The sequence below is a fragment of the Thalassophryne amazonica genome, chromosome 19 (genome assembly GCF_902500255.1).
Source record: "Thalassophryne amazonica chromosome 19, fThaAma1.1, whole genome shotgun sequence".
NCBI classification, from domain to species: domain Eukaryota; kingdom Metazoa; phylum Chordata; class Actinopteri; order Batrachoidiformes; family Batrachoididae; genus Thalassophryne; species Thalassophryne amazonica.
In genome coordinates this window covers 49,794,653-49,807,387 of record NC_047121.1, presented here as the reverse complement: position 1 = coordinate 49,807,387, position 12,735 = coordinate 49,794,653, and the positions used below count along the sequence as shown (strand labels likewise).

The following is a 12,735-nucleotide window of genomic DNA, read 5'->3' as shown; positions in this document are numbered from 1 at the left end:
CAGGGTAATGCCATGCAGAGTAAAGCCCCGTTTACACATAGACGGTAAGAGCTCCCGGAAGCGTCCCGGAAGAGTTTTTGGCCGTCTTAAGGATCAAACGCCGTTGTTAACGCTGGCACTAGGGGGCATGGCTTAGTTCCGGCTTTACCGGGAATCGTTGAAAAAATTATTCAACATGTCGAATAATTCCGGGAGCGCTCCCGGTGAATTCGCATGACGACGGAGACAACGCAAACAACGGCGTCTGATACTTTTAATAGCGTTTCATCCTGCCCCTTCCTGTGGTGCCCGCAGTTTACACCGCCGTAATTGGCGGCTGGCGTTGTATCCCTAACCAACGGCGTGTAAAACAGCGATAGAGCCCACATTGGCATCCTCAAAGGCATTTTAACCAGCGACAGAGGCAGACAAAATGGCGGCGCTAGCGGACAGTACGCAGTTCTAAACGCCACCTCCCAGTTAACGGCGTTCCAAACGGCTGATAAGCGGCGGTCAGTATAAAAACGCTAGCACGCTGCATGCATGCCTCTCACTTGTGGCCAGCTCCAGATATTTTTGCAGAGAAGCTCCAGTATGCCTCCTAAAAGAAAAATGGCAGCGGCAAGGACTTACCAAGAGGTCTGGTTCAGAAGCAGCGGGGTGGCCTGTGGTGGAGACGAGCAACACGTTGAGGAGGGGAAAAGGAAGGAGAAGAAAAGGCTGAGGATGAGCTCCCTCCCCCTGCAGTGACAGAGGCATGTATCTCTGCTGCATCAGCCTATTATACTCTGGGGGCGGTGCCTATATGCAAAAGTTCCTGGAGTAACGCAGGATTTGCCTGGATAAAACCAGCGGTACACAGCGCATTATCGGCGGCAGCAGAACACCGCTGTTCTCACGCGCGTCTTAACCTGCGATTGTAAAGGATAGAACTGGGTTTTAACCCCCGTTGCCTGACGTGTGCTGGATGCTACAGCGTCAAAACGCCACTTTATTCAGCGGATTTAGCTGCGTTTTATCAGCGTATTTGCGGCTAGTATGGCGGTCAAAACGCTGGCGAAATGCTCCGCCCCTTTCCACCGCGAAAACAGCCGGAACTACCGCGAACTTTGGTCTATGTACTACCCGCCGACAAAACCGTCTGTGTGTAACCTGGGCTTAAGGATCTGGTTAGACACCATGTTTCTAAGATTTGTGGGGCCAAGTACAATAACTTCAGTTTTATCTGAATTTAAAAGCAGGAAATTAGAGGTCATCCATGTCTTTATGTCTGAAAGACATTCCTGCAGTTTAACTAATTGGTGTGTGTCCTCTGGCTTCATGGATAGATAAAGCTCGGTATCATCTGCGTAACAATGAAAATTTAAGCAATGCTTTCTAATAATACTGCCTAAGGGAAGCAGGTATAAAGTGAATAAAATTGGTCCTAGCACAGAACCTTGTGGAACTCCATAATTAACCTTAGTCCGTGAAGAAGACTCCCCATTTACATGAACAAATTGTAATCTATTAGATAAATATGATTCAAACCACTGCAGCACAGTGCCTTTAATACCTATGGCATGCTCTAATCTCTGTAATAAAATTTTGTGGTCAAGAGTATCAAAAGCTGCACTGATGTCTAACAGGATGAGCACAGAGATGAGTCCACTGTCTGAGGCCATAAGAAGATCATTTGGTTTGGAGGAAGTGACTAATGAAAGTAACTCAGACAGAACAATCAGAGAGAAAGAGTCTAACCAAATACCAGCATTACTGAAAGCAGTCAAACATAAAGATATGTCTTTGGGATGGTTATGAATAATTTTTTCTCTAATAGTTAAAATTTTATTTGCAAAGAAAGTCATGAAGTCATTACTAGTTAAAGTTAAAGTAATACTCAGCTAAATAGAGCTCTGACTCTTTGTCAGCCTGGCTACAGTGCTGAAAAGAAACCTGGGGTTGTTCTTATTTTCTTCAATTAGTGATGAATAGTAAGATGTCCTAGCTTTACGGAGGGCTTATCAAGCATGGGTGCAATTTGGTGGGGGATAGGGAGGACATGTCCCCCCCCTCCACCTTTTCAACCAGGGGGGACAGAATATGGTATGCCCCCCCCACCTTCTGACATATATGTGTGTACTTGAAACATGCTATGCCAGTCTTATGTGCAAACCATGTCAGTCTTATGTGCAAAACCATGTCAGAATAGTATCTTTGTTTCTGCAGGTTTGGATTTTAGCAGCATTGACTTGTTTACAACACCTGTTTCTTGTTTGTCACATTCAGAATTTTCTGGGACTGCATTTGCCCAGATTTGAAACCAAAAATAGTTGCCTCTAGGGACTAGTGTCTACACATAAGTATTAATGGACCATATGTTAATTTACTAAATTCTGAAAGTTAGAAAAGGAAATCAGAAAAGTTATCTGGGACCTCAGAAAGCCCATCTGCAATTATTGCTTGATCTCCAAAATCAGTCTATGCAAGCAAAATTATGTTCAGTATGAGTGTTGTCATTAGTGCCACTTCGAAAATTAAATTTATGATAAGTAATTTATCCTTATGATCTGTTGTTTTTTCAAACTTATGCAAAAACAAATCTTGAGAAAAAAATACAGTATGCGATAGTTAATAACTATTAAGAGCCTGTTCTTTCATATTTATGAATATATTTTACCACATTGCAGTTGTTTTTTTAATGAGAAGTCATCCTATCATTCATTTTGAGTTCTACACATGTGGTGATACCTTATTTACACCAGGATGTTAATACAATCAACGCTGGCTATTCTCAGAATAAAGTACTTATATCCACAGTATAAGTCAAATGGTGTCCACTTTATGGTCTTCTCAAAACATTAAATTACTGTTCTGGATGCTCAGAATGCATCTGAGCTTATCTAGAAACCGTTGGCTTCTGGGGGCCTGAAGCGGCCCCCAGACCCCTGGCCTATGGGCTTTGCACTTTGTTCGCACTTTGTCCCCCCAATTTCTAGTTCTAAATTGCGCCTTTGTTATCAAGTTAAGTGACTTGCTGCTGAATAGAGCATTCAGAAATTCAGCATTCATTTGTTTTTTTTGGTCCATCCAGGGTTTTCATATATCCCATAATCCCTTGCGTGCCAGAGTCGCTGCAGTCAAAACAACATAAAGAATCCACATGATGATAATTGTAAATGAATATTATACTACAAAAATGTATTTTTTATGCTTTTCATCACATTAATAAGAGACTGCTGCATGATACCCTGAAAACTTGCTAAAACAATTATAACAAATAATCTGTGTCTGCTATGTTTAATCTGCGTGGACTTTAATAAATGCAAACCGAATTTCAGACATATTATATATATTAGTCTGGAACAAAGAGGACAAACAATGTTGTAAAGGACAATAATCAAGACGTTAAAGAGCAAACTTCACTTTCCCCCAGAACGACATGATCAGGAAGCGATCGTAGCTCACAGCAGCTCCCACTGAAAATAACCAGAGACAACCTGTGATTCTTGCATGTTGCATAAAACAAATGCAATAACAACATCTATAAACCCACAGAATATATTCATGAAAGTTTTAGGCACAAAATACAAACAGTTTTATGTTGCGATGTTAATGCTGTTGTCCGTGTGCAGCGGTTAAAGTGCAGCATGATCAGAGCATCTCAATGCAGTTCTCAGTGTAACTGAGATCTCGCAGCGCGGCGACCTCTCCGAGGTTTTGTGGGATTTGAAACCTGAAAAGGGCGGATGAGCGAGGGGGGCTATGCCTTCCACCCCCCTCCCCCCTGGATCTGCCCCTGCTTGCAGAAAAAACACGTTCACATTAGATAAATGCTGCTCAGCAGCGTGTGCTCAATGACGCCTCTGTCGGCTGGCAGCAGTATTGCAGCAATCGTGATGCAGTCCAGTTATCAAGTAATTAAGAAGCTCTCTTTGTGTTACATTTTTTTAAAAATCACTCAGTAATGTACAGCATAGTGTTTTATGAATAAATCTGCATTGAACTGTTTGAAATTAGTAAGTCATTCAGATAATACTCCTTCACAAATCCCACGGAAACCTAAGTGTATTTTCTTCGAGTGCAACACTCCCCTCCAGTGGCAGCCTGTGCGCATAGCAGGCGGCTGTGGACAGATTCTCGCTTGCTGTTCCCCCCACCCCGGTACCACAAAGTGCAGCCGCATCACTGAGCAGGACTCTGACATCGAGCAGAATCAGTGTTTCCCTCCGTGAAGAACCGTATCTGTTCAGCCACCGGCTCGTGGATTGCAGCCACCGTGTAGCTGAGGATGGCGTCGTGCCGGGGCTCAGTCACATGGTGCGTGAGTCCGTGAAAACAGTCATCATTGGAAACAGACCAGTTCACCAGGGACCTGCTGACACTGGGGGATCCCCGTCACACCATGCCTCACAAGAGCAAAAAAGAAAAGGTAAAGTGGACTTGGAGTGCTCTGATCTCTCATGTATTCTTAAATATATTATATCTTATATATATTTTTGTGTGTGTGTGTTATTGCTCTTCCACTGTTTAGGAATTCGGCAAATCTGGAAGAGCTAAAAAGTCTGGAAGTAAAAATGGGCCTGCAGATGACCAACTTGTAAGGATTTTATTTCTTTTTCATATCCTGCTGTGACAAATCTCTCAGATAATACACATTGCAAAGAAAAACACTGCATGATTGCACTGCACTGCAAGAAAACACTGCACATTCACAATGATTATTGTGAATGCAATAAGTGGCTGAGCACACGTGCATAAGTATTATTGAGTGGTGTTTTGTTTAGCAAGCAAGTAAACTTTACTTTATGCTGCACTTAAATGGTTGCAACATGCTTTACAGAAGCAATAAAGAACAAGGAATTAAAATCAATGAGGAAAACGTACACAAAAAAACAATACAGCAGTTTGAATGTGTTTCATACAAATAAAAGAGGAATGAAATCATGCATCATGTAGACTACTATCTACATGATGTACATGTGATCTACATGACACTACTTAATCGAATTATGTCAACTGGACCGACTTGGTTGTTTAAATGCAAAAAATAAATAAAATCCAACTGTAGCATTTTTTTTAACAATTACTTGTGTGTTCTGTTTCAAAACTGGCTGTAAAAGTGATGATTTTGTTGTGTTATACTCATGGGGGTACATACTTACGCAGCCACTGCTTTGGCTTTAATACTTTTATTTAATATATGTCACACTGTAGATAGTTGTTTTTACTGTGAATTCATCGGATATAATGTGACAAATTTTAATCTAGGAAACATGTAAACATCTAGGAAACTGTAAACATTTTACTGTAAATGCAGTATTTCATGAAGACGCATACATTTGTTGAATATTTTAAACATATGTTAAATTTCAGTATGAACTACACTGATAAAAGAACCAACTTAATTGAATTCTTTCAATTAGTAACACCTAAATTAATTAAGTAATTTGAAATTAAGTTAATAAATTAGATTAACACTTGTGTTAATAATAATATTAATATCAAAAACCTCATTCATTCAGGTGTTACCAATTGACACAATTCAATTAAGTTGGTTGAAGTATTTTCTTTTTTGTATCCATTGTGTAGGCCACACTGGATATTTTGGAAGGGAACAGAATATTCTGGATTATTCCATAAAATGGCTAAAGCTGTTGTGAAGGTGTAGGAACACGGACCCACAACAGGGGGCGTTAAATGAACGGGCAATGGATAAGCCAAACAGTAACAATTTAATGTTGTAGTGCACAACAAAATACAATCACAGTTTAGGTACCACCGAATTACAGATTTGAGTGACGTGTGGGCAGGCTTGAGGATAGGAGACATCCGTCCTGAGCCGAGCCGGATCCCACACGGCCCTCACCGCCAACGGATCTGAAGAACACCGGAGCCGCCAAGTCCTGTGTCCCCAGGTGGTCACCGTCTCCAGCTGTCAGACCTGGTACTGCTGGCAGAGAACAGAAACAGTGTTGATGAGTGTGAGTTCGCACACTCAGTAATCCCACAGTCTGTATTCTTTTGGGAGGGAGCACCTCCACCTCCAATCACACACTTGTGCAGCTCCTGTCTAACCACTTATTTGGTTGGAGTGTGAAGCGAAGCCGTCGCTGATCACACTTTACGCCAATCCCACAGATAAGGAAATGCCACAGGAAAACGGCTGCAAAGAAGTTCAGATTATTACTCACTGTTTTAAGTCAGCAGAGAAAATTACCTCTTCTGATGGCTGATTTCTCGGTGGGGAGGTGGAGTTGCAGTCCGGCCTTTATGGTGGTGGTGATGTGGATGAGTGACAGCTGGTGCTGATGACGAGTGACAGCTGTGACTCCCGGTTGCTATGACGCCCTCTCATGCTTGAAGCCCGCACTTCAAGCAGGGCGCCATCTGGTGGTGGTGGGCCAACAGTACCTCCTCTTCAGCGGCCCACACAACAGGACCCCCCCCCCCTCAATGGGCGCCTCCTGGCGCCTGACCAGGCTTGTCCGGGTGCCAGGCGTAGAAATTGGCCAGGAGGGCCGGGTCCAGGATGAAGCTCCTCTTCACCCAGGAGCGTTCTTCTGGTCCGTACCCCTCCCAGTCCACCAAATACTGGAATCCCCGGCCCTTGCGATGAACGTCCAGGAGCCGGCGCACAGTCCAAGCCAGCTCCCCGTCGATGATCCGGGCAGGCGGCGGCGCCGGTCCAGGGGCACAGATGGGAGAGGTGTGGCAGGGTTTGAGTCTGGAGACGTGGAATACTGGATGTATCCACAGTGAAGCTGGCAGCTTCAGCTTCACTGCGGCTGGACTGAGGACCTTCACGATGGTGAAGGGTCCTATAAATCTGTCCTTTAGTTTCTGGGATTCCGTTTGTAGAGGTATGTCTTTCGTAGATAGTCAAACCGCCTGCCCGGGCTGATACGCATGGGCCTTAGCCCTCGTCCGGGCTTTGAGCAGGGCAGAGCGGGCGGTACGCCACACCCGACGGCACCTCCTCAGATGGGCCTGGACTGAGGGCACCCCGACCTCTCCCTCCACTAGCGGGAACAATGGGGGCTGGTACCCCAAACATACCTCGAAAGAGGAGAGGCCGGTGGCAGAAGATACTTGGCTATTATGAGCGTACTCGATCCAGGCCAGATGGTCACTCCAGGCCGACAGGTGCGCGGAGGTCACGCAGCGGAGGGCCTGCTCCAAATCCTGATTCGTCCTCTCTGCCTGCCCGTTCGTCTGGGGGTGGTACCCGGATGAGAGGCTTACAGTGGCCCCCAATTCCCTGCAGAAACTCCTCCAGACCTGGGAGGAGAACTGAGGGCCACGATCCGAGACAATGTCCGATGGAATCCCATGCAGACGCACGACGTGGTGGACCAGGAGGTCTGCAGTCTCCTGGGCCGTCGGGAGCTTCGGGAGGGCCACGAAGTGGGCCGCCTTGGAGAACCGGTCCACTATCGTGAGGATGACAGTCTTGCCCTGGGACGGCGGGAGGCCCGTGATGAAGTCCAGGCCGATGTGAGACCAGGGGCGATGAGGCATGGGCAGAGGCTGGAGGAGGCCTTGGGTCTTATGATGATCTGCTTTACCCCTGGCGCAGGTGGTGCAGGCCTTGACGTACTCCCGGACGTCAGTTTCCAAAGACGCCCACCAGAAGCGCTGCAGAACGACTGCCACGGTTCTTCGTACCCCTGGATGGCAGGAGAATTTGGAACCGTAGCAGAAGTCCAGAACTGCAGCCCTGACTTCTGGTGGGATGTACATTTTGTTTTTTGGGCCAGTTCCCGGGTCCGGGTTCCATGTCAGGGCCTCCCGGACGGTCTTCTCCACGTCCCAGGTGAGGGCGGCCACAACAGTGGACTCGGGAATGATGGTTTCCGTCGGGTCTGACAGCTCGGTCCTGACCTCCTCTTCGTGCACCCGGGACAGGGTGTCAGACCGTTGGTTCTTCGTCCCGGGGTGGTATGTGATCCGAAAGTCAAAATGCCTGAAGAACAGTGACTAGCGGGCTTGCCTGGGGTTCAGACGCTTGGCGGTCCGAATGTACTCCAGGTTCCGATGGTCTGTGAAAACCGTGAATGGCATCGAAGCTCCCTCCAACAGGTGCCTCCACTCCTCCAGAGCCTCCTTCACCGCAATAAGTTCCCGGTTGCCGACGTCATAGTTCCTTTCTTCCGGGGTCAACCTGCGGGAAAAATAGGCACAAGGATGGAGAATCTTATTGGACTCCCCGCTCTGGGATAGCACAGCTCCTATCCCCGAGTCAGAGGCATCCACTTCAACAATAAATTGGCGAGTAGGATCGGGCTGCACCAGAACTGGTGCAGTCGAGAACCGACGTTTCAACTCCCTAAACGCGGCTTCGCACCGATCCGACCAGGTGAAGGGGACTTTAGTGGAGGTCAGGGCTGTCAGGGGGCTAACTATCTGACTATAGCCCTTGATGAACCTCCGGCAAAAATGAGCAAAACCGAGGAACTGCTGCAATTTCCTACGGTTTGTAGCTTGGGGCCAATCTCTCACCGCCGCTACCTTGGCCGGATCAGGGGCGACGGAGTTGGAGGAGATGATAAACCCCAGGAAGGACAAAGAAGTGCGGTGGAACTCGCACTTCTCGCCCTTCACAAACAGCTGGTTCTCCAACAACCGCTGCAGGACCTGACGTACATGCGTAACGTGGGTCTCAGGATCCGGGGAAAAGATGAGTATATTGTCCAGATATACGAAGACAAACCGATGCAGGAAGTCCCGCAAGACGTCATTTACCAAAGCTTGGAACGTCGCGGGGGCGTTAGTGAGGCCGAACGGCATGACCAGGTACTCAAAGTGACCTAACGGGGTGTTAAACGCCGTCTTCCATTCGTCTCCCTTCCGGATCCGAACCAGGTGGTACGCATTCCTAAGATCCAGTTTCGTGAATATTTGGGCTCCATGCAAGGGCGTGAACACGGAATCTAACAGGGGCAGGGGTATCGGTTGCAAACCGTGATCTCGTTCAGCCCCCTGTAATCAATGCATGGACGGAGTCCGCCGTCTTTCTTGCCCACAAAAAAGAAACCAGCACCCATCGGTGAGGTGGAGTTCCGGATCAGCCCGGCAGCTAATGAGTCCTGGATGTAGGTCTCCATTGATTCGCGCTCCAGACGTGAGAGGTTGTACAGCCTGCTGGACGGGTACTCAACGCCCGGGATCAAATCAATTGCACAATCGTACGGACGGTGCGGGGAAGGGTGAGCGTCAGATCTTTGCTGAAAACGTCAGCAAGATCGTGGTACTCACTTGGCACCGCCGTCAGATTGGGGGGGACTTTAACCTCCTCACTAGCTGTCACACCAGGCGGAACTGAGGATCCGAGACACTCCCGGTGGCAGGTTTCACTCCACTGAGCCACAACCCCAGATGGCCAATCAATCCGGGGATTGTGTTTTATCATCCAAGAATAACCCAAAATCACCCGGGAGGTGGAAGGTGTTACATAGACCACGATCTCCTCCCTGTGATTACCAGACACCACCAATGTCACTGGTTGTGTCTAGTGTGTGATTAATGGAAGAAGGGTGCCATCTAGTGCCCGTACCTTCATAGGTGAAGGTAGAGCCACTAGAGGGAGCCCGACTTCCCTTGCCCATCTGCTGTCCAGCAGATTCCCTTCCGACCCCGTGTCTACCAGTGCTGGGGCGTGAAGGGTCAGATCCCCACTCAGGATTGTGACTGGGATGCGTGCAGATTTATGGGGCTTCCCCACGTGGGTATTATGACCCACCCTTAGCCCAGTCTCTAAGGACGAGTACTGCTGTTTTGACCGTTTGGGGCAGTTTTTCTGCGTGTGCTCGGTTGAGCTGCAGTGAAAACACTCCCCACGGACCAGCCTCCTTTGTCTCTGATCTGATCGCCTTTTGGCCCTGCTCGTTTCCATAGCAACATCAGCAGGGGGAGCTGTCGTCACGTGGAGTACCCTGGCTGTGGAGCGTGGGGAAGACGGCTCCCTTTCGGACCCGGGAGGAAGAGGGACGGCTTGTGCCTGACCACGCCCTTCGTCTCGCTCCCATCGGTGTTCTGTTAATCGGTTGTCTAACCGTATAACTAGGTCAATAAGCCCGTCTAAATCCCGTGGCTCGTCCTTTGCTACCAGGTGCTCCTTAAGGACCAGTGACAGTCCGTTTACAAAGGTGGCGCGGAGCGCAACAGCATTCCAGCCGGCTCGCGCTGCCGCGAAGCGGAAGTCGACTGCATACTCTGCTGCGCTCCGACACCCCTGTCTTATCGACAGCAGCACGCTTGAAGCGGTCTCGCCTCTATGAGGGTGGTCGAACACCTGTCTGAACTCCCTCACAAACCCAGTATATGTCATTAGGAGCCGTGAATTCTGCTCCCAGAGCGCCGTAGCCCAGGCGCGTGCCTCTCCTCAAAGCAGATTTATTATGTAAGCCACCCGGCTAGCGTCTGACGCGTACATGACGGGACGCTGTGAAAAGACGAGCGAGCACTGCATTAAGAAGTCCGCGCATGTCTCGACACAGCCTCCGTACGGCTCTGGAGGGCTTATGTATGCTTCAGGGGACGGTGGGGGGGTTCGTTGAACGACCAGTGGAATGTCTGTTTCAGGCCTCCGGTCAGCAGGGGGAGGTACTGCAGCAGCGCCCTGAGCCTGCGCTTCCACCTTGGCGGTGAGAGCCTCCATCCTCCGATTGAGGATCACATTCTGCTCGGTGACTAAGTCCAGCCGAGCAGTGAAAGCGGTTAAGATTTGCTGCAGCTCACCTAACACGCCTCCTGCTGACGCCTGTGCACCTCGCTCTTCCATTGGCTGTTCAAGCGATGGTTGATGCCCCTCGGGATCCATGACGCTGGCCGAGAAATCCTGTTGTGAAGGTGTAGGAACACGGACCCACAACAGGGGGCGTTAAATGAACGGGCAATGGATAAGCCAAACAGTAACAATTTAATGTTGTAGTGCACAACAAAATACAGACAATCACAGTTTAGGTACCACCGAATTACAGATTTGAGTGACGTGTGGGCAGGCTTGATGATAGGAGACATCCGTCCTGAGCCGAGCCGGATCCCACACGGCCCTCACCGCCAACGGATCTGAAGAACACCGGAGCCGCCAACTCCTGTGTCCCCAGGTGGTCACCGTCTCCAGCTGTCAGACCTGGTACTGCTGACAGAGAACAGAAACAGTGTTGATGAGTGTGAGTTCGCACACTCAGTAATCCCACAGTCTGTATTCTTTTGGGAGGGAGCACCTCCACCTCCAATCACACACTCGTGCAGCTCCTGTCTAACCACTTATCTGGTTGGAGTGTGAAGCGAAGCTGTCACTGATCACACTTTACGCCAATCCCACAGATAAGGAAATGCCACAGGAAAACAGCTGCAAAGAAGTTCAGATTATTACTCAATGTTTTAAGTCAGCAGAGAAAATTACCTCTTCTGATGGCTGATTTCTCGGCGGGGAGGTGGAGTTGCAGTCCGGCCTTTATGGTGGTGGTGATGTGGATGAGTGACAGCTGGTGCTGATGATGAGTGACAGCTGTCACTCCCGGTTGCTATGACGCCCTCTCATGCTTGAAGCCCGCACTTCAAGCAGGGCGCCATCTGGTGGTGGTGGGCCAGCAGTACCTCCTCTTCAGCGGCCCACACAACAAAAGCACTCTTATTGGGAGTGCTAAAATTCCATCAGATTCATTCTGATTCTGGAATATTTCCAAAATTCTATCTGGAACAGTGTCTGGAGAAAATATCAAGGTACACTCTAAAAAATGAACCGTTGTCTCAATGAGAAAAAAGTGATGTAACAATTTGCATATATATTTTTAAAGATATTTCAACTTAACTAGAAAAGTCCTGTGGCATTAACTCAGTTGAAAGTTGAAATAACTAGTTGAAATAACTTAAAAAAAGAAATCTATGCAAATTGTTACATCAGTTTTTCTCATTGAGACAGTAGTTCCTTAGCTGCTTTTGTGACTGAATCAAGTGAGTGGAGATACCGTATTCACTGTAATAAATAATCAGGGTGCAGAAAAACAATTCGCTTCCACAAATTTTCCCAAATTTGTCATTATTTAAAGGTAAGCTCTGTCACTCTTCGTTATGTTTCTGCATTGTATCTGGGAGCAGATCGATTGTTATATGATTTCAAAAGCAGATATCTCTCACAACAGAAAATGTTCATAAATTGCTTTAAAAACTGCCAAGATCAGCTGTAAGAGTCAAAGTGGGAACACCAGTTTATTAGGACCGGTGTTGAAGACGGAATGGTTCCCCCTAAAAATCGGTCTGTCCTGCCTTCATTGCGCATGCGCCATTAGCCGTGATTCATGGATTAACACCTTGTTTGTGCTTGAAACATCACTCCACTCATCATCTATCTCAGCAACAGATATCTGAAACTTTTGTATAAGAATCATTTCCACATAAATTCAGCATTAGCGATCAGAGCGCCACGGCTACATGAGCTGCTAGCTGATGTGTTCGCTGTGTGTTGGTCATTTCAAAGCGCCACTGAATTTCACCTTGTTTCTGCTTAAAATGGCCTCGTTTCTGACTTCAGAATGACTTGAGAGGTTTTACCTTTTAATCTGATGGTTAATAATCCCATTAATCCATTTGATCGCGTTGGGTGAACAGACTCTGTTCACCTTAACTGAACTTAAATAGTTTGAGGTGATTGGTTTCCTCAGAATATTTGTGTTGAACTAACGTCTTACAGTGTAAAACCAGATAAGTTAAACTAAAATCGAAAAATGTCGAGATATTTTTTTTTAAGTTGCACCTATCTTTAAGTTACTT

General features: G+C 47.5%; 1 protein-coding gene across 3 annotated transcripts in view; it reads left to right on the top strand.

Moving 5' to 3' along the window:
• Nucleotides 1-4,202: 4,202 nt before the first annotated feature.
• Nucleotides 4,203-12,735, top strand: part of LOC117532127 (serine/threonine-protein phosphatase 2A 56 kDa regulatory subunit gamma isoform) — a 70,021-nt gene continuing 61,488 nt past the window's right edge. The window contains exons 1-2 of one of the 3 annotated variants that reach the window (XM_034195406.1): nt 4,203-4,390; nt 4,493-4,558. In XM_034195406.1, coding sequence (XP_034051297.1) covers nt 4,364-4,390; nt 4,493-4,558 — 93 coding nt within the window. In that variant the 5' untranslated portion in view covers nt 4,203-4,363. The remainder of the gene's footprint in view (nt 4,391-4,492; nt 4,559-12,735) is intronic. The other 2 variants (XM_034195408.1, XM_034195405.1) reach the window with 2 other exon arrangements.